The 26,471-nt window shown below is 40.8% G+C and overlaps 5 protein-coding genes across 5 annotated transcripts; 3 read left to right on the plus strand and 2 right to left on the minus strand.

Annotated features, from left to right (window-relative positions):
• Positions 1-6,654: 6,654 nt before the first annotated feature.
• On the minus strand, positions 6,655-7,616 carry LOC112258715 (hemoglobin subunit beta-1). Its single transcript, XM_042327460.1, has 3 exons — positions 7,456-7,616; positions 7,004-7,226; positions 6,655-6,850 (listed from the first exon to the last, which is right to left on the minus strand). Exons 1-3 carry the CDS (start codon positions 7,545-7,547, stop codon positions 6,722-6,724), a joined length of 444 nt encoding a protein of 147 aa, XP_042183394.1. The 5' UTR covers positions 7,548-7,616; the 3' UTR covers positions 6,655-6,721.
• A 1,392-nt stretch (positions 7,617-9,008) lies between these two features.
• LOC112258706 (hemoglobin subunit alpha-1) lies at positions 9,009-9,906 on the plus strand. The gene is made up of 3 exons (XM_024433233.2): positions 9,009-9,169; positions 9,395-9,602; positions 9,699-9,906. Exons 1-3 carry the CDS (start codon positions 9,075-9,077, stop codon positions 9,825-9,827), a joined length of 432 nt encoding a protein of 143 aa, XP_024289001.2. The 5' UTR covers positions 9,009-9,074; the 3' UTR covers positions 9,828-9,906.
• A 2,687-nt stretch (positions 9,907-12,593) lies between these two features.
• LOC112258700 (hemoglobin subunit beta) lies at positions 12,594-13,524 on the minus strand. Its single transcript, XM_024433226.2, has 3 exons — positions 13,363-13,524; positions 13,024-13,246; positions 12,594-12,839 (listed from the first exon to the last, which is right to left on the minus strand). The coding sequence occupies exons 1-3, from the start codon at positions 13,452-13,454 to the stop codon at positions 12,708-12,710; spliced, it is 447 nt and encodes a 148-aa protein (XP_024288994.1). The 5' UTR covers positions 13,455-13,524; the 3' UTR covers positions 12,594-12,707.
• Positions 13,525-14,696: 1,172 nt separating this feature from the next.
• LOC112258705 (hemoglobin subunit alpha-4) lies at positions 14,697-15,815 on the plus strand. The gene is made up of 3 exons (XM_024433231.2): positions 14,697-14,854; positions 15,309-15,516; positions 15,602-15,815. Exons 1-3 carry the CDS (start codon positions 14,760-14,762, stop codon positions 15,728-15,730), a joined length of 432 nt encoding a protein of 143 aa, XP_024288999.1. The 5' UTR covers positions 14,697-14,759; the 3' UTR covers positions 15,731-15,815.
• Positions 15,816-24,391: 8,576 nt separating this feature from the next.
• On the plus strand, positions 24,392-25,349 carry LOC112258704 (hemoglobin subunit beta-like). Its single transcript, XM_042327461.1, has 3 exons — positions 24,392-24,548; positions 24,740-24,962; positions 25,076-25,349. Exons 1-3 carry the CDS (start codon positions 24,457-24,459, stop codon positions 25,202-25,204), a joined length of 444 nt encoding a protein of 147 aa, XP_042183395.1. The 5' UTR covers positions 24,392-24,456; the 3' UTR covers positions 25,205-25,349.
• Positions 25,350-26,471: the final 1,122 nt, after the last annotated feature.

The following is a 26,471-nucleotide window of genomic DNA, read 5'->3' on the forward strand; positions in this document are numbered from 1 at the left end:
TTCCAGTTTCACAGAGAAATCTAATCAAAGTTTATTTGTCACGTGCGCCGAATACAATAGGTGTAGACCTTATAGTGAAATGCTTACTTACAGACCGTAACCAACAGTGCAGTTTTAAAGTAATTGATAGGTATTAGGTGAACGGTAGATGAGTAAAGAAATAAAAAACAGGAGTAAAAAGACAGTGAATAATAACAGTAGTGGGGCTATATACAGTAGAGAGGCTATAACAGTAGCGAGGCTATATACAGGTACCGGTTAGTCGGGCTAATTGAGGCTATATGTAGAGTTGAAGTCGAAAGTTTACATACACTTGGAGTCATTAAAACTTGTTAGGACATCTACTTTGTGCATGACACAAGTCATTTTTCCAACAATTGTTTACAGACAGCATATTTCACTTATACTTCACTGTATCACAATTCCAGTGGGTCAGAAGTTTACATGCACTAAATTGACTGTGCCTTTAAACAGCTTGATAAATTCCATAAAATTATGTCATGGCTTTAGAAGCTGATAGGCTAATTGACATAATTTGAGTCAATTGGAGGTGTACCTGTGGATGTATTTCAAGGCCTACCTTCAAACTCATTGCCTCTTTGCTTGACATCATGGGAAAATCAAAAGAAATCAGCCAAGACCTCAGAAAAAAATTGTAGATCTCCACAAGTCTGGTTCATCCTTGGGAGCAATTTCCAAACGCCTGAAGGTACCACGTTCATCTGTACAAACAATAGTACGCAAGTATAAACACCATGTTACCATGCAGCCGTCATTCTGCCTTCATACCATCCTAGAGATGAATGTATTTTGGTGCTAAAAGTGCAAATCAATACCAGAACAACAACAAAGGACCATGTGAAAATGCTGGTGGAAACAGGTACAAAAGTATCTATATCCACAGTAAAACGAGTCCTATATCGACATAACCCGAAAGGCAGCTCAAGCAAGGAAGAAGCCACTGCTCCAAAACCGCCATAAAACTACGGTTTGCAACTGCACATGGGGTCAAAGATCATACTTTTTGGAGAAATGTCCTCTGGTCTGATGAAACAAAAATAGAACTGTTTGGCCATAATGACCATTGTTATGTTTGGAGGAAAAATGGGGAGGCTTGCAAGCTGTAGAACACCATCCCAACCGTGAAACACGGGGGTGGCAGCATCATGCTGTGGGGGTGCTTTTCTACAGGAGGGACTGGTGCAACTTCACAAAATAGATGGCTTCATGAGGATGGAAAATTATGTGGATATATTGAAGCAACATCTCAAGACATCAGTCAGGAAGTTAAAGCTTGGTCGCAAATGGGTCTTCTAAATGGACAATGACCTCAGGCATACTTCCAAAGTTGGGTCAAAATGGCTTAAGGACAACAAAGTCAAGGTATTGGAGTGGCCATCACAATGCCCTGACCTCAATCCTATAGAAAATCTGTGGGCAGAACTGAAAAAGCGTGTGCGAGTAAGGAGACCTACAAACCTGACTCAGTTACACCAGCTCTGTCAAGAGGAATGGGCCAAAAATCACCCAACTTATTGTGGGAAGCATGTGGAAGGCTACCCGAAACGTTTGACCCAAGTTAAACAATTTCCCGGCATCGCTACCAAATACTAATTGAGTGTATGATAACTTCGGTCCCACTGGAAATGTGATGAAAGAAATAAAAGCTGAAATAAATCTACTACTACTATTATTCTGACATTTCACATTCTTAAAATAAAGTGGTGATCCTAACTGACCTAAAACAGGGAATTTTAACTTGGATTAAATGTCGGGAATTGTGAAAAACTGAGTTTAAATGTATTTGGCTCAGTGTATGTAAACTTCCGACTTCAACTGTAGGTTTAGTTAAAGTGACTATGCATAGATGATAAACAGAGAGTAGCAGCAGCGTAAAGGAGGGGTTGGCTGGGGGGGGTGGCACAATGAAAATAATCCAGGTAGCCATTTCATTACCTGTTCAGGAGTCTTATGGCTTGTGGGTTAAAGCTGTTGAGTATTTTTTTGGTCCTAGACTTGGCGCTCCGGTACCGCTTGCCATGCGGTAGCAGAGAGAACAGTCTATGACTGAGGTGGCTGGGGTGGCTGGGGTTTTTGACCATTTTTTGGGCCTTCCTCTGACACTGCCTGGTGTAGAGGTCCTGGATGGCAGGCAGCTTAGCCTCAGTGATGTACTGGGCCTTATGCACTACCCTCTGTAGTGCCTTGCATTCGGAAGCCGAGCAGTTGCCGTTCCAGGCAGTGATGCAACCAGTCAGGATGCTCTCGATGTTGACCTTTTGAGGATCTGAGGACCCATGCCAAATCTTTTAGTTTCCTGAGGGGGAATAGGCTTTGTCATGCCCTCTTCACGACTGTCTTGGTGTGTTTGGACCATTCTAGTTTGTTGGTGATGTGGACAACAAAGAACTTGAAGCTCTCAACCTGCTCCATTACAACCTTGTCGATGAGAATGGGTGTGTGCTCTGTACTCCTTTTCCTGTAGTCCACAATCATCTCGTTTGTCTTGGTCACGTTGAGGGATAGGTTGTTATTCTGGCACCACCCGGCCAGGTCTCTGACCTCCTCCCTATAGGCTGTCTCGTCATTGTCGGTGATCAGGCCTACCACTGCTGTGTTGTCTGCAAACTTAATGATGGTGTTGGAGTTGTTCCTGGCCACGCAGTCGTGGGTGAACAGGGAGTACAGGAGGGGACTGACCACGCACCCCCGAGGGGCTCCAGTATTGAGGATCAGCGTGGCGGATGTGTTGCTACCTAACCTCCCCACCTGGGGGAGGCCCGTCAGGATCCAGTTGCAGAGGGAGGTGTTTAGTCCCAGAATCCTTAGCTTAGTGATGAGCTGTGAGGGAACTATGGTATTGAACGCTGAGCTGTAGTCAATAAATAGCATTCTCATGTAGATGTTCCTTTTGGTGGGAAAGGGCAGTGTGGAGTGCAATAGAGATTGCATCATCTGTGGATCTGTTTGGGCGGTATGCAAATTGGAGTGGGTCTAGGGTTTCTGGGATAATGATGTTAATGTGAGCCATTACCAGCCTTTCAAAGCACTTCATGGCTACGGACGTGAGTGCTACGGGTCTGTAGTCATTTAGGCAGGTTATCTTAGTGTTCTTGGGCACAGGGACTATGGTGGTCTGCTTGAAACATGTTGGTATTACAGACTCAATCAGGGACATGTTGAAAATGTCAGTGAAGACACCTGCCAGTTGGTCAGCACATGCTCAGAGTACACGTCCTGGTAATCCGTCTGGCCCGGCGGCCTTGTGAATGTTGACCTGTTTAAAGTATCAGCTACAGAGGGCATGATCACACAGTCGTCCGGAACAGCTGATGCTCTCATGCATGTCTCAGTGTTGCGGGCATCGAAGCGAGCATAGAAGTGATTTAACTCACCTGGTAGGCTTGTGTCACTGGGCAGCTCACGGCTGTGCTTCCCTTAGTAGTCTGTAACAGTTTGCAGACCCTGCCACATAAGACGAGCATCGGAGCTGGTATAGTGCGATTCAATCTTAGTCCTGTATTGACGCTTTCCCTTTTTGATGGTTCGTTGGAGGGCATAGCAGGATTTCTTATTAGCTTCCGGGTTAGAGTCCCGCACCTTGAACGTGGCATCTTTACCCTTTAGCTCAGTGTTCCTGTTTGCTTATTTCCTTATACAGCTGCCTGAGTGCGGTCTTAGTGCCAGCATCTGTCTGTGATGGTAAATAAACAGTCACGTAAAATATGGATGAAAACTCTCTTGGCAAATAGTGTGGTCCACAGCTTATCATGAGATACTCTACTTCAGGCGAGCAAAATCTAGAGACTTCCTTAGATTTCTTGGATCAGCTGTTGTTTACAAATATGCTCAGACTGTCCCCCCCCCCACACACACTTGTCGGAGTGTGCTGTTCTATCTAGCCGGTGCAGCGCATATCCCGCAAGCTGAATATCCATGTCGTCATTCATCCACGATTCGGTGAAACACAAGATGTTACAGTTTTTTATGTCCCGTTGGTAGGATATTCGTGATCGTACCTTGTCCAATTTATTATCCAATGATTGTACATTGGCAAGTAATACTGACGTTAAAGGCAGGTTTCCCACTCGCCATCGGCGGATCCTTACGAGGCAACCCGCTCTGTTTCCTCTGTACCTGTGTCTCTTTCTCTTGCCAATGACGGGGATTTTGACCTGGTCGGGTGTCTGAAGTACATTCTGTGAGTCCTGCTTGTTGAAGAAAAAATCTTTGTCTTAACCCGAGGTGAGTGATCGCTGTCCTGATATCCAGAAGCTATTTTTTATTATGTACAAAATAAGTTACAAATAACGTGAGAAAAAAACACATAATAGCACAATTGGTTAGGCACCCGTAAAACTGCTGCCATTTCTTCCAGCGTCATTTTAGAATATGTCTCTTGGGCGAAAGAACAGAGTTACCTGATGTAACAAAGGAGGAATTTGCACTGATCACTGTTGGTGTGGTTACAGCAGCTGGATTAATACTCTGAATTTGGAAGGGTCATGCGACTCCTACTCTGAAACAGTGAATAGAATCAATGTCGGAGGTAGCATCTTATGAACAAATGCTTACTAGTATCACTGGTAGAAACAACAATTCTAGAAGCTGGACGCGTTTTATTTGTCATGTTTCTAAGACTGGGAGGTGATTACTTATGCTTGTGAACCCATTTAGTTCTGTATTGTGACCTGTATGATACTAGTTGACTGTGTATATGTGCTATGCTGTGTATATGTGCTATGACTGTGTATATGTGCTATGACTGTGTATATGTGCTATGTGGAAAAAAGGAAACAATAGATACAACTTTAATTTAAAAAATATATATAAAAAACTGAAAAATCACATTTACATAAGTATTCAGAACCTTTACTCAATACTTTGTTGAAGCACCTTTGGCAGCGATTACAGCCTTGAGTCTTCTTGGGTATGTCACTTTGAGCTTGGCACACCTGTATTTGGGGAGTTTCAATTCTTCTGTGCAGATCCTCTCAAACTCTTTTTAGGTTCAATTGTGCGCCACCCTAAGGGACTCCCAAACCCGGCCGGTTGTGATACAGCCTGGATTCGAACCAGGGTGTCTGTGGTGACACGTCTTGAAGACCGCTGCACCACTCGGGCTGTGTCTTGGCTTGTCTTGGCTGTGTGCTTAGGGTCGTTGTCCTGTTGGAAGGTGAACCTTCACCCCCTTGTCTGAGGTCCTGAGCACTCTAGAACAGGTTTTCATCAAGAATCTCTCTGTATTTTCTTCCTTTCATCTTTCCCTCAATCCTAACTAGTCTCCCAGTCCCTGCCGCTGAAAAACATCCCCACAGCATGATACTGCCACCACCATGCTTCACTGTAGGGATGGTGCCAGGGTTCCTTCCGACGTGACGCTTGGCATTCAGGCCAAAGAGTTCAATCTTGGTTTCATCAGACCAGATAATATTGTTTTTAATGGTCTGAGAGTCCTTTAGGTGCCTTTTGGCAACTCCAAGCGGGCTGTAATGTTCATTTTACTGAGGAGTGGCTTCCATCTGGCCACTCTACCATAAAGGCCTGATTGGTGGAGTGCTGCTGAGATGGTTGTTCTTCTGGAAGGTTCTCCCATCTCCAAAGAGAAACTCTGGAGCTCTGTCAGAGTGACCATCAGGTTCTTGGTCACCTCCCTGACCAAGGCCCTTCTCCCCCGATTGCTCAGTTTGGCCGAGTCTCATAGCAAAGGGTCTGAATACTTATGGAAATAAGGTATTTCAGTTTTTATTTTTTATACATTTGCAAACATTAAAAAAAAATATTTTCGCTTTTTCAATATGGGGTAATGTGTGTAGATTGATGAGGAAAAACAATTTAATCAATTTTAGAATAGGTCTAATGTCACAAAATGTGGAAAAAGTCAAGGGGTCTGAATATTTTCTGAATTAACTGTATGTTGTGGCCAGACATGACTCTGTGTTGTCAAATAGCCTACAAGCAGGATAGCATGAGTGATTTCCCTGCTGTAATTGGCCACGTAACAGCACAAGGCCATTTATGGAACTATAGTGGGACCGTCTTGGGACCGTCTTGGGACCGTCTTGGGACCCCCCCAGTTGACTGCAGCATAACAACCTTATTTGCTATCTTGGGTCAGACTCAGATCATAGCCTATGGTTTGCACACATATCTTTGTATAATTGTATTAAATATTTGGAAGAATCAGGATTCAAACAACCTTGTTTAACATGAGAATAGAATGTTTCACGTCTTCAAGATGCAAGATGACAACACAGCATAACATTTTACATTTCAGATTTGAAGAAGGCAATTCATTATCAGTGGGAGAAGGCTGCGTTTGCTAGGCAGATCTCAGGAGCTTGTTGGTATTCCAATATGCCTATGTAGTAGCGGCCTATAAAACCAACAAAAATGTTATTACCTACCATATTGTTGCTTTAGTAAAAATCTGGTTTATTAATTATCAATCGACAATGATCAAGAGCTCATTCATGGTTTTCAATTAATAAGATTTGACTGCTTATTTGACCAAATCACAGACTTGAAAACAGGTTAACCTTTGTTGTGTAGGCAATCACTTTGAGAATGGCGGCAAATAGGCTATTGAGGCTATCAAATAAGATGCCCCCCCTTCTAAAAAAACACGTTTGTATAAATATAAAATAGAATAGATTGTTTCGATGTCTTTATTTTCACTCAGGCAGGGATGTCAGAACATAATCACTTGTCTGGGGTGCATTTAGAAGTACCGACTGCCCATGGCTGCGACAACCACTTTCATGAACTTCTGCCAGGTTGCCTGGATTTCAGGAGTGAAAGAGGCTCCGAACTTGGCGGCAATGACAATTGTGAGGACGTCAGCCAACACCTGTGGACAAAAGACAAAGGAGGTAGATGTTAAATAAGACTGACGATTTTGTTTTACCTTTGGAATTAGACGTGTTGCTCTGATTGTTATGTGTCTAGGCTTACATCAGTAAAGCCTAAAATATAAGCCTATTTCTCAAGACAGAAGGCGTACCCTGAAATTGTCAGGGTCGACGAAGAGTTTGTTAGCGTGGGTCTCGCTCAGTGACTTGTATGTGGCCAAGATGTTGCCCATGTTCTTCACAGCTTTATCCAGAGCTCCACACACGATCTTGCCGTGAGCAGCAACTTTGGGGTTGCCCATGATTGCTGCGGGAGTGGACACATCTCCGAAAGAGCCGAAATAACGCTGAGTCCAGGGGTAGACGATCAGGACTCTGTCATTGCAAGAACACCGAAATATATTAATTATTTTCAAATGTATTTCAATTATATGCCTAATTAATACTCTAACATGCTCCATTCAAATTTAACAATATCAACTCAATATTAATAGTAATGATAAGATAACAGGACACGTATAATAGTGTTATAATTACTCATGATCATCTCCACTATAAACTATATTAGATGATATATTTGAATGAGGCTGAAGCCATGACCTACCTTCCCAGAGCCAGTGGTCCGACCTCATTGATATCTACTTTGCCCCAGACAGCACTGATGGTGCTCTTCTCTGCGTCTGTCCATTCAACCATGTTGTCAGTGTTTGTTTTCCGGTTTTGCAACAAGATTAAACAAATTAATGTCTTGTGTAGGGAGACACTGCATGCAATTTATATTTATGAGTGCTCTCCGCCCACTGGAGGCGGCGCATATGATTGGCTCTGGCAAAGATCAGTATTGGCCAAGGGAGCGCTTCAGATCTCGAACTTGATGACATCAATTCCAATAATGTATCTGTTAAAAACAACAGTAAATGTTAATGTATTAGCTGTTACAGAATCAAGTCTGTAGGTTAGATCCTAAAAGATGGAAGCCTATGTAAATAGGCCTATACAGTTTATCTAGATTACCAACGTTTCAAAATTAGCATGATAACAGCTTAATTATCCGTTTTAATTTATTCCCCTGATGCAAGAATAAAAGCAAGTTTATGGCAAAAGTCTTCCGAAGATTACACGTCCTTCATTGCAGTGTATGTATAAGGCTATTCTAATGAAAAATTAGAAAGAGATGCAACCACTAAACATTTTTATGAATTTGGAAAATGTGATAATTCAACCTAATTCCGGCCTACAATTTGGCACAGTTTCTTATCTACGACAAAATTATGCCTTCCTTTTTTAATCGAGGTATTTCAGACCGGTCCTGCCCATTTTAAGTGATTAATTTCAAGACATTAAATATGATAAGCAGAAATGTCCTGTATTATTTGTAGATAGGTGTGTACCCATGTCCTTGCATGACCTCTTTCTTCCTCTGACTTTTTTGTCGATCATCATTCGAAGTCCAATCAACCTTATAATTGGGAATCATGTCCAACTTCCATTGAACTACAGAGTAGCATATCATAGATACATATTAGGCCGTCATTGTAAATAAGAATGTGTTCTTAACTGACTTGCCTAGTTAAATAAAAAATACAAATGTGAAACACGTCACTTTGAATAAATATTTTCCAATTGAATGCAGGTCTTTGGAGGTGGATTTGATTTGTACAATATAATTTACCAATGTAGTATATATTTTACATGCTTGATTAGGCTACTCTGAAAGATTTCGTTTATGCAACGGAAAAAAATAAAACAAAAAATAATAATTGTCTATATCAATCAAACAAATTGTAAAATTGTTGACATCTCTGTTGCATCTGGTGCAATTGATTTAAATGCATGTAATTTAGCCAATTAACTAAATATTTAATATTTGGCTGTTTCGGCAAAAGCAGCTGCAACTTTAGAATTAACCTACTGGAAATATATGCTTACAATTAATGTATTTGCATTTCGCTAAAAGGTTAATTATGGATATTATTAGAAACATAGCCCTCTGACATCTTATTGAAGTTTTTAATATAAAACGCTAACTTAATATTTTATAAAAGCCAAGAACGTTTCTTACTCTTGGATTTTGACCAAGATGGTTGCAGTGTAGGGGGAGTGTACCCTAGTAGCTGGGCGTGTCTACCGCTCTACTGTGATATAAAGGGACCTAGTTGTGTAGGCAGTCATCTTCAGATAATTTCTTGTATATTTAATACAGGCCAATCGAAAAGGAGCAAAATGAGTCTGACAGTAAAGGACAAATCTGTGGTCAAGGCCTTCTGGGGCAAGATTAGTGGAAAGGCAGATGTCGTCGGCGCTGAGGCTTTTGGGAGGTAAGCCTTCTTAATGAACGAATGATGAGAATGAGAGTGTTTAAACTGATGACAGCGGCCTATGTGCCTACCCCGAATAAGCATTTTAACATACAATAAGTAAACTCATTTCATTAAGTTGTAGACACAGACGATGGGAGAAATATGATACGCGTAATGCTTAAAAGTTCAGCATCTAACAAAAACTCCAATATGAATCGAACTATTCTCTACCTTCCTTTGCAGGATGCTGACTGCTTACCCCCAGACTAAGACCTACTTCTCCCACTGGGCTGACCTGAGCCCCGGCTCTGGGCCAGTCAAGAACCATGGAGGCATCATCATGGGTGCAATTGGTAAAGCAGTCGGACTGATGGACGACCTCGTGGGGGGAATGAGTGCTCTCAGCGAACGGCACGCTTTCAACCTGCGCGTTGACCCTGGAAACTTCAAGGTTTGCCCACAGATAACCTATTGTCTGTATATTGATCACTCTGTCTGTTGCTAAAGCACAATCCTTCAATATTAACTTTTAAAATATACTTTTCAGATTCTATCCCACAACATCCTTGTGACCCTGGCTATTCACTTCCCTTCTGAATTCACTCCCGAAGTGCACATTGCTGTGGATAAATTCCTTGCAGCCTTGTCCGCTGCCCTGGCTGACAAATACAGATAAGACCATCATGAAAGTCCATCATTGGACTCCAGTTCCTGCTCTGCTGTTATTACAATACAATAAACAGGCAATGAATGAAGTTACGTCCTCTGTTGTGTCCTTATTCCACCACAGTTCATCATCAAAGTCATATTTGAATTTCATCACTGTCACATCTAGATTGAATACATTGAATGAAGAAAGGAAGGGATTAAGTACTAAATGGTGCTTTAGGTCCACCATCCACTATCTCACTATGTTATTCTCCATAACTTTGGATAGCCTATCTAATACGTGTAACATGCATTTTGCTGACATCATTTAATATTTGATGAATATGGAGTAGTTACAGATGGGTTGGTAAACTGAATGGGTTATATGAAGCCTCTACCATTTTCATATAACCCCTTCAGTTTACCAACCCCTATCTGTAACTACTCCAAATGCATGTTACACGAAGAACCCCATCCCAACTGTGAAGCACGGGGGTGGCAGTATCATGTTGAGGGGGTGATTTGCTTCAGGAGGGACTGGTGCACTTCGTGAAAAAGATAGCTTCATGAGGGGGGAAAATTACATGGAAATATTGAAGCAACATGTCAAGGCATCAGTCAGGAAGTTAAAGCTTGGTCGCAAATGGGTCTTCCAAATGGACAATGACCCCAAGCATACTTCTAAATTTGTGGCAAAATGGCTTAAGGACAACAAAGTCAAGGTATTGGAGTGGCCATCACAAAGCCCTGACCTCAATCCCATAGAAAATATGTGGGTAAAACTGGAGAAAAAAAATGAAAAAGTGTGTGCGAGCAAGGAGGCCTACAAACCTGACTCAGTTACACCAGCTCTGTCTGGAGGAATGGGCCAAAACTTATTGTGGGAAGCTTGTGGAAGGCTACCCGAAACGTTTGACCCAAGTTAAACCATTTAAAGGCAATGCTAACAAATACTAATTGAGTGTATGTAAACTTCTCACCCACTGGGAATGTCATGAAAGAAATTAAAGCTGAAATAAATCATTCTCTCTACTATTATTCTGACATTTCACATTCTTAAAATTAAGTGGTTGTAAGGGAGTGCGTAATTGGTGGCAGGGAAGTTAGGCGCATGAGAGCAAAACTGGGTAATCATCGAAGCAGTTTTATTCATAAAACCACCAGAAAGTAGAACAACAAACAAATGGATACAAAACCCGTCTCGCAATAGAGAAAACGTGCACATGAACTTACAAAAAACAATTCCCCACAAAGACATGGGGGAAACAAAGGGTTAAATGCACAACATATAATGAGGGAATTGAGACCAGGTGTGTGGGAAGACAAAACAAAAGGAAAATGAAAAGTTGATTGATGAAGACCGGTGACAACGACCGCCGAGCGAACAAGGAGAGGAACCGACTTCGGCGGAAATCGTGACAGTACCTCCCCTTGAAGTGCGGCTCCAGCAGCGCGCTGACACCCGCCTCGGGGACGACCCGGAGGGCGAGGCACAGGGCGATCCAGACGAAGACAATGGAACTCCTGCAGCATTGAAGGGTCCAACATGTCCTCGACCGGAACCCAGCACTTCTCCTCCGGACCGTACCCCTCCCACTCCACAAGGTACTGAAGGCCCCTCACCCGACGCCAATGTACAATGGCCGATGAGCACCGATACGTTTTATCTATCATTTCTCTTCATTATTTCTCTTCATATGACAAGGATTTGCCAGTAGATTGTCGAGTTGATGACAACTGATGATGACTGCTAGCTAAGACTTTGAAAGTAAGATGTTGACATGACCAGTCCAATCAAAGATACAATGTGATATAATGTGATATGATGTCATTCTATCTGTGGCTAATGACCTTGAGCCTTCTTGGATGGGCACTTCTAATATAACTCTATGGCAGACTACAAGGGGCAAAAATGTTCGATCTCTAACCTTAGAATACAACACTGTATTTTCTGCTGGCGAGCCCCACCACCACAAGAAAGCACTAATCTAGGTTGAAACACCTGCATTTTGGAGCTTCTTCTTCAAAGAACCCTTTTTAATGGATCCTTAAATAACTTTTTGAATAACTTTTCGGGGTTCATTTTTTAACTACCCCCCTCCCCAGTTATTATTCTCATTAATAATAATACGCATAACAATAGCAACAATAGCACAATATTTTAGTTCTCAGTGTTTGTTATGATTTTAGTGGCAAAGCAGGAAAAAAAATCTAAATATGAGGTAAACTCTCAGCAGAGCCCCAGGTCCAATGGGTATATCCTCTGGTACGTTGATGTTAATGTGTTGATGTTCTCCATATCCACAGCCAGAATGATTTTGAGTGTATGGGGATCGAACAGGTTTCCTGTTATACTCATCAGAGGTGTAGGGAGGGAGAAGTCTGTGAATCCCCAAAATAGTAATTATACAGATGATTAACAAAACATGCACACCACAGAATTCATACACTCTAAAATGAGGGGTTCAACAAGGGTTCTTCTAAGATATCCAAAGTTATTTGAAGATCCATAGGGTTCTGAAAGTGGTCCCTAAAAGGTTATTCCAAGAAGGAGGCATACAAAGGTATGTTAATTGCTATTGGTAGGTTATGCAGATCACGTTTGCCATCCTCTTTCCTTATCTCATCAATTAATAACCATTAGGCCTCTAGATTATGGACAAAGTATATTTATGAAAACTATCATCAAAACAGTTTTTTAAAATTCACATTCCCTCATTTTTAGTGTAGAAACCATGTGCCATCAGTACAATTGCAGGAGAACGTTTTCCATAATAAACACTTCAAAAAGATAAACGCTTTTAAATAGATTTTATTATTTTCAATGCGTGTAGCTATGGCACAGCTTCTTAACAGACTGGAATTTGAGTGTCATCTCTCTTCCATATTGATGCTGTCGAGTGATGCTCTAGTGGTACTGTCTGCCAAGAGCGGACACAACGACAGCCAGGAACTTCTGGAAGGCTTCCTGAGTATCAGCACTGAAAACGGTGGGGCCGAGCTTGGCGGCCACGCACACGGTGATGCAGTCGGCGAGGAGCTGTGGAGAGGGGACAGTAAAAGAATATTGGCATACACGTTACATCGGCTCACACCGCTATTGAATGCATAAGACTATTTTCTCCTAAATGCCTCGAAGGAAAATTGGTCATACCTTAAAAAAAAAAAAAAAAATTGTATGAAGCACAAAATTGTAGGCTATATGCATTACGTTTAGTACTCACCCTGAAGTTGTCGGGATCCACGTGCAGTTTCTCTGAGTGCATCACACTCAGTGCAGTATAGGTGTTCTTGATGTCATCCAGGTTCTGCACAGCTCTGTCAAGTCCGTGCATCACGGTCTTTCCGTGCTTGGCCACGGCGGGGTTACCCATGATGGCAGCGGGTGTTGAAAGGTTGCCGAAGGTGCTAAAGTGCCTCTGAGTCCATGGAGACACGATCAGAAGTCTAAAAATAAATTAAACAGGCTGCCATTACAATACGAAATTAGTGGTCATTAGCCTAGGTAGCCTATTATCGCGTTATTATTTAATGATATCTACATAAATATTATAAGAATGTACCTGGCCAGGGCCTGGGGTCCGATCTCATCCACGCTGATCTTTCCCCACAGGCCTACGATGGCACTGCGCTCAGCATCTGTCCAGTCGACCATGTTGACGTTTGTTTGTTGATTTCCGTTGGTACTTGCAAAATGTTACAAGGGATTCCTGAGCTTTTTGTCTCCTGGGACTTCCAATTTATTGATGTTCAGTATCTCCGCCCTGAACAGAACACAGAAAATGATTGGATGAATGTCTTGAGGGGGCAAGGTCCTCGAGTGTGGCACATATCGGCATTGTGCCAACTTCATCCCACTTTTAAAGATAATGCTTGGTCATTTAGGCGTTTCCAAATTCTAATTAATACGGATGAAATAAACAAGTCATGATTAGCCTTCATAAACACATGCATACTTAATTATACAATCGAACATAATTTCAAAAAGTAAAATGTATAGACCTTTAAAGGTTCCTTTAGCCCTAAATACTCTTTTAATTGATCCTTGTAATATTGGCATTGAATTGTAATATTATCTTTATAAAATGCTAATTATTGATGTAAGTGTTTATTTAGGATCTCATTAAAAAAAGAAAAGCCTAGATTGGGAGTAAACTATTAAAGAAAGAACATGACTCGAAATATGTTTTATCTTCATATTCAGACGGACCCACCCATTTGATAGTTCCTTATTTCTGGTATTTTTGAATGATTCATCTAAATGTCAGTTGGTGAAAAGTCTTTTTATCTGCCTTCGTCAGGGGAATTACATGATGGGTTCTAACTGGACACTATTCAATGTGGATATCAGCCTATTTACTTCAGTGAAACCACAGCTTTTTGTTTAACCCCACTGAAATACAATGCGTGTAGCCTACATGCTATTAAAATGTTTAGTGATAGGCAGAGGCAACGTTTTGCTACCAGAACAAAACCTTTCCATCGATTTTTCCATCGAATCTTTTGTAGGTTACAGAATCGATTTTTCCATCGAATCTTTTGTAGGTTACAGAATCACTCACCAATGAGTGCTGCATTAATAGACCTTACGACTCGTATTACTTACGACTAAACATGAATTGTAAAGAAAATATTGAGGTATTAAGTGTTTCAAAAACCCGTCGTTATTCAATCTATATGAAATAAATGCATTCATTGTTTTGTCAACATTTTTACAAACGAATGTATTATGTGCTAAGGTCATATGTTGGGCATTACACGAATTGGCTCGGTTGCATAATTATAACGTATAAAAAACATGAATCATGTCTTGGACAAATTCCCAATCAGAGGTGGAGCCAAGATTATATCGGGGTGTGCCTTCTGTCATGCCTCAATAAAAACAGCCTCCGAGTTTTCCACGCTCAAAAGCTTATTTTCTTAGCATCTTCATTTAAGTGGATAAACGGACAAGACAGCTATGAGTCTCTCAGCCAAGGACAAAGCCAACGTGAAGGCCATCTGGGGCAAGATCCTCCCTAAAACCGATGAGATTGGAGAACAGGCTCTTTCCAGGTAATTACATAACGATGTATGATAAATTATAGAGTATGTACATGTAGACTGTTGAAATTATTAACACATAATTCCTCAGTCAATTTGGAAGCTATAAATGTGTAGCCTACACTCTTAGAAAAAAGGTGCTATCTGGAACCTAAAAGGGTTGTTCAGCTGTCCCCATAAGATTACCCTTTGAAGAACTGTTCTTGGTTCCAGGTAGAGAACCCTTTTGGTTCCATGTGGAAACCTTTTCCCAGAGGGTTCTACCTGAAACACAAAAGGGTTATACTTGGAACCAAGAAAGGCTCTAACTGGAACCAAAAAGGGTTATCCTATGGGACAGCCGAAGAAGCCTTCTGGAACCCCTTTTTCTAAGAGTGTTTTTTCGGCGAAGATATGGACGGGAGCCCCGAACGAATGATTATTTAAGATGAATTTGGTCTCACCTCATTTCTAATGTCCACGACAGGATGCTTGTCGTCTACCCTCAGACCAAGGCCTACTTCTCCCACTGGGCTTCCGTGGCCCCCGGTTCCGCTCCAGTGAAGAAGCACGGCATCACCATCATGAATCAGATCGATGAATGTGTTGGCAAGTTGGACGATCTCTTTGGTTTCTTGACCAAGCTCAGTGAACTGCACGCCACCAAGCTGAGGGTGGACCCCACCAACTTCAAGGTCAGATCATTTAAAAAATAATAATAATAAATAACACTTTTACCTGTGTGAATGTAAAATAATCTATTTCCCTTTTGCTTTGCAGATCCTGGCACACAACCTGATTGTGGTCATTGCCGCCTACTTCCCTACGGAATTTACCCCCGAGATCCACCTGTCCGTGGACAAGTTCCTGCAGCAACTGGCTCTGGCCCTGGCCGAGAAGTACCGCTAAACCGCAGTTCAGCTGTCAATCTGTCATCCGAGGAATAATGTCCATCCAATATCGACACACTGACAATAAATCTAACTGAAACTCATACCGAGGTGTTTGTTGTTTGTCATTTTAATTGTCTTACATTGTCTTGTGATTTATATTGTAGGCTACATTTGGATTATCTTGTAGAATGGATTTGTCAAGTCAAGTATAAAATAAAGTTAACAACCTATTTCACAGTATTTCAAGGGTATTTCATAAAAATGATGCACTTCACAATAAATGTATATTTTTACTCCACCTTTGCATACACCTTGACATTAAAAAGTTCCAAATGTACGTGCCTGAGATCAATATGTTATGGCCAGACATCACTGGTCCGCCATGGACGTCACCAGGACCTGGCTTTCAGGGCTTTAGCCCGCTATGATTTTGGGTCAGCCCTGAATCTTTTGCGCTGCTGCAATGGTTTAAAAAAAAGTGTAGTCAACTGAATGCGCCACTTAGTTCATGGATCTGTGGTTACTTGAACACCCCGATGTCATCCAACAGTTATAACCAGGAGTGTAGTGCTGCGGGTCCACAGCGGAGCGACGCTCTGCAACTTCTTAAAATGGTGATATGTCGCGTAAGATCACTTCATGATTGATTTGTATTCTACATAACAAACCACCTGTAATAGCATGATAATGTCAGGCTACTGTCATACCAAAAACACCCTGTCATTTCTTAATTTAGGATGATTGTGCTGAAATTTTTTAAAAAAAATATATTTTTTAAAGATCATGTGGTGGCTGTGTTTACTATTCTAAAATGTAATTAGTTAGCCCGGTTAACCACCCTTACTTACATCATTCAAGAAAATTGAAATGCGTATTCCCATGAAACTGATTGGGATCAAATGGTTGGCATGCATGCAGCATGGACGTTTCACCTGTGCAAGGTGAAGAATGATCATTATCATCGACAGTGATGATGGCCTGATTTATAATGAGTTAGGCCTAAATTGGTGTTTTAATATTTAAAAAATAGAACATTTTCCTTTAGCCACTTACAGTATGTGTAGGCATAGGCAATCATGCAGTTTGGTTGATGCGTTGTGTGTAGCCTACATTCTTATAATTATTTTATACAATTGGCTTCATGATGGTATGTGTGGTCAACTGATGATTCTAGCACCGTTTTGATTGGACAGCATCACTGCGCTGCTTTGAGACAAGGAATTCAGCTTGATAAATCAAGACATCAATCAATGTCACATGTTTGTTTTCACTGGATCTCCGTTTGGATATTTGGTTACAATTAGGCTGGGAAATGTTCTCATGATCAGTAGTCTAGTAATTGAAAGCAACGCAGATCTTCTATACGCACACACGTTAGGCCTACTGTGTAGTCTACCCGATGAGCTTCCCTGATGTTTTCCTGAACTTTCCAATACTTTTCTGATGCATTTCAGTCATTTAGCCTACTGATGCGAATACACTCTTTTTTTTTACACTTTTCTCATAGGCTGGTCATTTGACATATTTTTTACTGTTAAAAAATGTCATAAGGCCTACGTCGTCTCAACAACAATATAGCTGAAACCACTATTGGCTTCTTTGACTTACTGAGACCACTTGCTGATAGATTATTTTAAATAGTATTGTAACAGTAGGCCTACCTACAGAATAACCACATATGGCGTTACTGACCACAATCGATTGAATTATTAAGAAGTGGTGATTTGGCTTTGGGGAGAGCACAGCTCATGGAAGAAAACATAGCGCTGCAGAAAGGGGTCCTGGAAGTGATGCAGAGAAATTGAAATACATTTGCCAAATTATATAATTAGTGTGAGTATTTGTAAAATGTGACACTTTCTGATTTTTATTTTTTTAGCAGAACACCTTACAGAATCCTCGCATTGTCTTAACCCCTGACACGATACCATTCTAAATAGCATAGAAACTCTTCTACACTAAAAAACAAAAATTAAATAAAGAGACCACATTTTTTAAGTCGATACTGGCAAATTGGGACACCTTGATTGGCAAAGTGGGACACTTAATTATTTATTGTAAAGGATAAATTAAAGAGTATATGAGTAATTTCAATATTTTAATGATAAACTTCAATTATTCATATCAATTAAACGTATTCAAATATTATTTATTTATTTTTGTGGAACATTAAGAATTATCATGTATAATAATCATTATTATTATTCTTCTTATCATCATCATACCTGATTATAATTATATTATGTAGCCTGTATGTAATTGTATAGCCTATAAATAAAATATAATTAACTTGATTTAGGGCTATCAGCTCAACATTCTCAACACTACATACATGGACATGTTCTAGAACGAAACCAGAAAGACCTTCCCGCTTAACAATTTCAATTAATGTTTTATTGTCACCAGTGTCAAATACTGCGAAATAAACTGCTTTTAGTATGGATATGAATATAGCTAGGATTTTTTATGTTGGTGGGGTAATATCTTTCTAAGTAAAATGCAGATATGCTATCTCTTTCTAGCAAGCAAGCTGATAGCAGATTTGAGGAAATTTAGGATGTACATTTTATCCTATTTAGAAAAATAATTTCTGTTAATAAGAAACCACACACAGAGACGCATACATAGCTCTCCATCGCCCTTCATTTGGCAAATCTGACCATAATTCTATCCTCCTGATTTCTGCTTACAAGCAAAAATTAAAGCAGGAAGTACCATTAACTCGGTCAATAAAAAAGTGGTCAGATGAAGCAGATGCTAAACTACAGGACTGTTTTTCTAGCACAGACTGGAATATGTTCTGGGATTCCTCCGATGGCATTGAGGAATACACCACATCAGTCATTGGCTTCATCAATAAGTGCATCGATGACGTCGTCCCCACAGCGACTGTACAGTACGTACATACGCCAACCAGAAGCCATGGATTACAGGCAACATCCGCACTGAGCTAAAGGGTAGAGATACCTCTTTCAATGAGCAGGACGCTAACCTGGAAGCTTATAAGAAATCCCGCTATGCCCTCCGTCACCATCACACAGGAAAAGCCTCAATACAAGACTAAGATCAAATCGTACTACACCGGCTCTGATGCTCGTCAGATGTGTTAGGGCTTGCAAACTATTACAGACAACAAAGGGAAGCACAGCCGAGAGCTTTCCAGTGACATGAGCCTACCAGATGAGCTAAATAACTTCTATGCTCTCTTTGAGGCAAGTAACACTGATGCATGCATGAGAGCATCAGCTGTTACGGGCAACTGTGTGATCACGCTCTCCACAGCCGATGTTAGTAAGACCTTTAAACAGGTCAACATTCACAAGGCCGCAGGGCCAAACGGATTAATAGGACGTGTACTCCGAGCATGCGCTGACCAACTGGCAGGTGTCTTCACTGACATTTTCAACCTCTCCGTGTCTGAATCTGTAATACCAACATGCTATAAGCAGACCACCATAGTGCCTGTGACCAAGAACACTAAGGTAACATGCCTAAATGACTACCGGCCCATAGCCCTCACGTCTGTAGCCATGAAGTGCTTTGAAAGGCTGGTCATGGCTCACATCAACAGCATTATCCCAGAAACCCTAGACCCACTCCAATTTGCATACAGCACCAAAGGATCCACAGATGATGGATCCACAGCTTCAAGTTCCTTGGTGTCCACATCACCAGCAAACGAACATGGTCCAAGCACACCAAGACAGTTGTGAAGAGGGCATGACAAAACCTATTCCGCCTCAGAAGACTGAAAAGATTTGGCATGTGTCCTCAGATCCTCAAAAGGTTCTACATCTGAACCATCGACAGCATCCTGACGGGTTGCATCACTGCCTGGTACGGCAACTGCTTGGCCTCCGACCGCAAGGCACTACAGAGGGTAGTGCATATGGCCCAGTACATCACCAGGGCCAAGCTTCCTGCCATCCAGTACCTCTATACCAGGCAGTGTCAGAGGAAGGCCCTAAAAATGGTCAAAGACTCCAAACACCCTAGTCATAGACTGTTCTCTCTGCTACCGCACGGCAAGCGGTACCGGAGCGCCAAGTCTAGGTCCAAGAGGCTTCTAAACAGCTTTCACCCCCAAGCCATAAAACTCCTGAACGTCTAATGAACCTTTTTGGTATAGGGGGCAACATTTTCACTTTAGGATGAATAGCGTGCCCAGAGTGAACTGCCTCCTACTCTGTCCCAGATGCTAATATATGCATATTATTATTAGTATTGGATAGAAAACCCTCTGGAGTTTCTAAAACTGTTTGAAAGATGTCTGTGAGTATAACAAAACTCATATGGCAGGCGACAACCTGAGAAAAATCCAACCAGGAAGTGGGACATCTGAGGTTTGTAGTTTTTCAAAGCTTGGCCTACCGAATACACATTGAGATATGGATGAGGTTGCACTTCCTAGGGCTTCCATTAGATGTCAACCGTCTTTAGAAACTGGTTTGAGGATTCTACTATGAAGGAGGGGCTCATGAGACCTCTTTGAGTCAGTTGTCTGGCAGAGAGCCTTGGTCTCATGACGCATGCTCCCGACAGAGTTACTTCTCGTTACAGTGCTTTTCTGAAGACAAAGGAATTCTCCGGTTGGAACATTATTGATGTTTTGTGTTAAAAACATCCTAAAGATTGATTCCATACATCATTTGACATGTTTCTAAAGGACTGTAATGGAACTTTTCGAGTTTTTGTCTGGATGAAGTGCCTGCGCCTCATGAAGATGGATTACTGGGCTGAACAAGCTAACAAGTGGCTATTTGGACATAAATGATGGAACTTTATGGAACAAATTAGTCATTTATTGTCGAACTTGGATTCCTGGGAGTGCCTTCTGATGAAGATCATCAAAGGTAAGTGAATATTTATGGTGTTGTTTCTAACTTTGTTGATTCCAAAATGGCGGATATTCCTCTGGCTGTTTTGGGTTCTGAGCGCCGTTCTCAGATTATGCTTTTTCCGTAAAGTTTTCTTGAAATCTGACACAGCAGTTGCATTAAGGAGAAGTCTTTAATTCTTTAATTCTGTGAATAACAGTTGTATCTTTTATCAATGTGTATTATGAGTATTTCTGCAAAATCACCGGATGTTTTGGGAAACATACATGTATTGTGTAACATGATGTCCTATGAGTGTCATCTGATGAAGATCAGCAAAGGTTAGTGATTAATTTGATTGATATTTCTGCTTTTTGTGACTCCTATCTTTGGCTGGAAAAATGGCTGTGTGTGTTTTAGACTTGGCTATGACCTAAAAAAATCATATGGGTAGATTAAAACACGATGGGTAGATTAACAAGCTGTTTATCTTTCATTTGCTGTATTGGACTTGTTAATGTGTGAAAGTTACATATTTCAAAAAAATATTTTTGAATTTTGCGCTCTACCTGTTCAGCGGAATGTTGTCGAGGGGTTCCGCTGCGCTAGAAAAGTTAAATTGCTGCTCAGAGTATTTGCATTGCCACTCCCCCTCTTTTACGCTGTTGCTACTCTCTGTTATTATCTCTACCTACATGTACATATTACCTCAATTACCTCAACTAACCGGTGCCCCTGCATATTGACTCTGTACCGGTACCCCCTGTATATAGCCTCGCTATTGTTATTTTACTGCTGCTCTTTAATTATTTGTAACATTTATTTACTTTTTTAGGTATTTTCTTAAAACTGCATTGTTGGTAAGTAAGCATTTCACTGTAAGGTCTACCTACACCTGTTGTATTTGGCGCATGTGACGAATACAATTTTATTTGATTTGGAGTCACTTTGATTGACAATTACATACCATTACTAAATATGTTGTAATGAGACACTGAATATCCTTTCTTAGTTTTTATAACTTTAACGTTATTTACCTCAGAACCCTATGCAGTAGTGACCCGTCATTCAGGGAGGTTTTATGCCACACATTTTCATCAAAAAAATACATATACACTATTAGCCTCCACAATCCCCCGACCTCAACGAGTGCTCAGCATATGTGGGAACTCCTTCAAGACTGTTGGAAAAGCATTCCAGATGAAGCTGGTTGAAAGAATACCAAGAGTGTGCAAAGCTGTCATCAAGGCAAAGAGTGGCTATTTGAAGAATCTCAAATATAAAATATATTTGTCTTCACTATTATCCTACTATGTAGAAAATAGTAAAAATAACAAAAATCCATGAATGAGTAGGTGTGTCCAAACATTTGATCAATATTAGAGAAATTCATTCCAAGTCCACATAACTAATAACAATAACCTAATGTAAAATTACATCCCATAGATTTCAATATGATAATTTGAAGTTAGTTAATTTATTGTATTTACAAAACACTCATGTCCTTCTTTTTTAAATGTTGAGGTGCTGTTTTTTGTTCAATAGCCTAGGAAACCATGCTGCTGGTTGCCTGTGTGGTGAATTGATTCTTCACTTGATTGCAACTTGTCCATATGAACATCTTTGAGACAAGTCCGATGGCTCTATTGAACAAGGACAACCAAATCTGCTAGAGTGATTGTGTGATCTGCAATCGGCTAAACACAAAGGCCACAATAATTGCTAAAAAACATGACTCCATTCATTTTTAGATCCGACAGCAGGCTCTATCAACCAATGACATTATTGGTTGATCTCTCCCTGGTGCAAAAATGAAATAAATACAGCTATAGCGCATAATTATGTCTGACAAACCCTCTCATCACTCATAATTATGTCGTTTCCCTTTAAGAACATACATTGTAGATGAATAATATTACATTGTATTGTATTGTATTGCACACTCTAAACTTATTCCACGGATCCCTTGGCCAAAATTAGTCTAATCTATTGTTAGAAATACTCATTTGGAGAAATGTCTGGACCCCGCAATACCTTCATGGATCATACTGGTTTGGTTTGATCCTCTGTTCCATATCCGGCCTACGGAATCTTCACGACATGAACGTGAGCTCTCATACTGTACGTTCTCTGAGTTTTCTGTTGTGCCCATAGAGAATGATAGAGGCCTCTAGTGGCCAAAAGCACCATTGAGGGCTTCCACCATGCTTCTGCCATTTTAAAGTAGGCCTAGTCAAAGTAGTCAACTGGGTGGGGATTCCTATGGGCTGTAGCCTCAATGGCGCTGCTGTCACAGACGCTAGAATGGCACAGATATAAAGATGAGTCCTCTATCTATATCTATGAGTGTGCCTCTTTGATAACTCCAATGTATGCTTAGGTATCTCTTATATGAAAGTGTGAGAGTGCCCTCTGCTGGAGATTTGATTGAGGGGGGAAATTATCCAAGAACTGCTTCCAATAAAAAGAAAGCGCCACAACGTGCCAGATAGTAACAGCAGAGGGCGCTATTAGATTTGTAATAGGAAGACCTAATTTCTTCTTGATGCGTGGCTGTATTGTACACATTTCTGACCATATTACAACTCTACTAATATGGAACTTATTAGGCCTATGACAAATATGAAACGTGTCGTATTGGCTATTGAGAATCGCTATTGTCAGTTTGCACTTGCCCACGAATTTACCTAGCCTGTAATCGTACTTTATTGAAATTAGATAATTATTAAATATGCATAGGCCTACACCCTACAGGCCCAAAAGGCACAATCAATAAAGGAAGATAACATGCCTAACTCCTTGCCAGGTTGTAGTCTATAACTATATGTTGCTTTGAGTTAAATCATATTCAAATGAGTGAGGTACTTGGGGCCCTTGTTAAGGTCATCGGCACCAAGACATTTTAGCCAAAAACCTGGTTGCCTCTGCCAAGAGGCTGACAGTTGGCCGCAAGTGGATCTTACAGCAAGACAATGACCCCAAGCACACATCAAAATCCTCAAAGAAATGGTCAATTGACCACAAAATCAACAAATCAATATCAGTCTCGGAACCCCATTGAACCCCATTGAAAACCTCTGGTTTGAATTAAAGAGGGCAGTCCAGTCCATAAGAGCAGATGAAAGAGATCAATGATGTGGAAATATTCTATATATAGGAATGGTCTAAGATCCCTCCCAGTGTGTTTTCCAATCTCATTAAATATTTGAGAAAAAGGCTAATTGTCGCTATCCTCAGAAGGGGAGGGTGCTGGGGTACTGAAAACAAGGGGGCCAAACATTTTGACCACTAGATGTTTAGATGTTGTCTTACTTGTATACTCTTTCTCTGAGCAATTGTGTTAGTAGGCCTATAAGATGAGGATAAAAATAAGAAACCCGCACACTGCTCTTACTAGTATCACTGCTCTTTATTAAGCTGTACATATCGGCCTCGAGGCCTTCGTGAACAAGAGATAGCTCAGATATGCGAGTGCCTGATGAATTTTCAATATGAGTAGGCCTATAAAATAATATAATTGTCCCATTTTTTTAGCATACAATATAGCGCAGAATTTGTATTATTTATTTTATACAGTATTTTGTGCACATCTTAATAAAATCAAATTGTATTTGTCACATGAGCAGAATACAAAAGGTGTTGACTTTACCGAGAAATGCTTACTTACAAGCCCTTTCACAACAATGCAGAGTAAGTAAGAAACATGGGTGCCAATAATTTGGTCAAAAGTAAACCTTTCCATTCACATTACATTATCTCAGTAAAATTTGTGACGCTTGGCTTTACAGCCTACTAACATGACCACACCCATCGCTGTGTTTAGGGAGGAGTGTACTTAAAAAACGCTGCTCAAACAAAGTATAAGTGCATAGGGTTCCTTAACCTCCATTAAGAACCCTGTCAAAGCAACCTCATAGCCAGCAACATGGTTGAGTGGACAGACTTTGAGCGCGCCACAATCCAAAGCATCTTCTCAAAGATGGACTACGATGACGTGGGCCCCGCGGCTCTTTCCAGGTAGGCTACCTTTAATACCCTTCAACACTGTTGCCGACAAATTATTGGAATTAGTCATGTTGTTAACGCTTTTCAAGACTGGTTATTATTTGACATATCCGCGTAAAACGACAAAACCTATTTATTTATGTGCATTGAGTGTATGTATATATCACATTTGTGTAATTCTTGACTGTTATTTAATTATACAGGTGTCTGGTCGTGTACCCCTGGACCCAGAGGTATTTCGGTAACTTCGGAAACCTGTACAACGCCGCTGCCATCCAGGGAAACCCAATGGTCGCCGCTCACGGAAAGACCGTCCTGCGCGGACTGGACCGGGCTGTCAAGAACATGGATGACATCAAGGCCACCTACGCAGAGCTGAGCGTGCTGCACTCCGAGAAACTGCGCGTGGATCCCGACAATTTCAGGGTAAATGAGTTATCCTTTTCTAATCCACAAGGTCACATTATATTTGCCTATCTTTTAAAATAGTGTGGCAGAAGGCGTTTTCTTACTTGTCCATTTGCTCCTTTCTTTTGCAGCTGCTGGCTGACTGCCTTACTATTGTCGTTGCTGCGAGAATGGGTGCTGACTTCACCGCTGATGTCCAGGGCGCTTTCCAGAAGTTCCTGGCCGTCGTGGTGAGCTCCCTGGGCAGACAGTACCACTAGAGCCCCTCCACTCCGAGACAGAAGACCACCAGAGGACCAACAAGCTCGGAGGATCAACAAGCTAAGAGAACCAACAAGCGCAGGTCATTTGTTTCGAGGCACATGTTGTTCCTTCTACTAAAGCAAATAAAATCTTCCGCAAATATTTTTGATCTGTGCCTTATTTTCTTGCATGAACATCAATATGGTTAATCAGATATTGATAATGTGCAATATATACAAATATTTAGCAAATAACTAAAATATTTGCCAATTAACCACACTGACATGTTACATTAGCTGTGCATGAACTAACCAATGCAACTAATAAATACAACCTTCTGTTTAATGGTGCTTGAATTGATACTATGCGTTTAAATGATATCAGGACTGCAATGATTAATACCTGTTTAAACACACAATCATCTCCTTCATAAAATTTGAAGATAACTTTTCATAACAGATCTGGTATTCAATGTTAGGTTCATGTATTAGTCTGGCAAGAAATTGTTGATTGGTTGAGAGTTTAAACCTAGACTCCCTAGTTGCTACAGTTGAAATCGGAAGTTTACATACACTTATGTTGGAGTCATTAAAACTCATTAACAAACTATAGTCTTGGCAAGTCGGTTAGGACATCTACTTTGTGCATGACACAAGTCATTTTTCCAACAATTGTTTACAGACAGATTAGTTCACTTATAATTCACTCTATCACAATTCCAGTGGGTCAGAAGTTTACATACACTACGTTGACTGTGCATTTAAACAGCTTGGAAAATTCCAGACAATTATGTCATGGCTTTAGAAGCTTCTGATAGGCTAATTGATATAATTTGAGTCAATTGGAGGTGTACCTGTGGATTGATATCAAGGCCTACCTTCAAACTCAGTGCCTCTTTGCTTCACATCATGGGAGAATCGAAAGAAATCAGCCAAGACCTCAGAAAAAAAATTGTAGACCTCCACAAGTCTGGTTCATCCTTGTGAGAAATTTCCAAATGCCTGAATGTACCCCGTTCATCTGTACAAACAAGAGTACGCAAGTATAAATCCCATGGTACCATGCAGCCGTCATACCGCTCAGGAAGGAGACGCGTTCTGTCTCCTAGAGATGAACGAACATTGCTGAGAAAAGTGCAAATCAATCACAGAACAAAAGCACCTTGTGGACCTTGAGGACCTTGTGAAGATGCTGCAGGAAATAGGTGCAAAAGTATCTATATTCACAGTAAAACGAGTCCTATATCGACATAACCTGAAAGGCTGCTCAGGAAGGAAGAAGCCA

The sequence above is a fragment of the Oncorhynchus tshawytscha genome, linkage group LG09, assembly GCF_018296145.1.
Source record: "Oncorhynchus tshawytscha isolate Ot180627B linkage group LG09, Otsh_v2.0, whole genome shotgun sequence".
NCBI classification, from domain to species: Eukaryota; Metazoa; Chordata; class Actinopteri; order Salmoniformes; family Salmonidae; genus Oncorhynchus; species Oncorhynchus tshawytscha.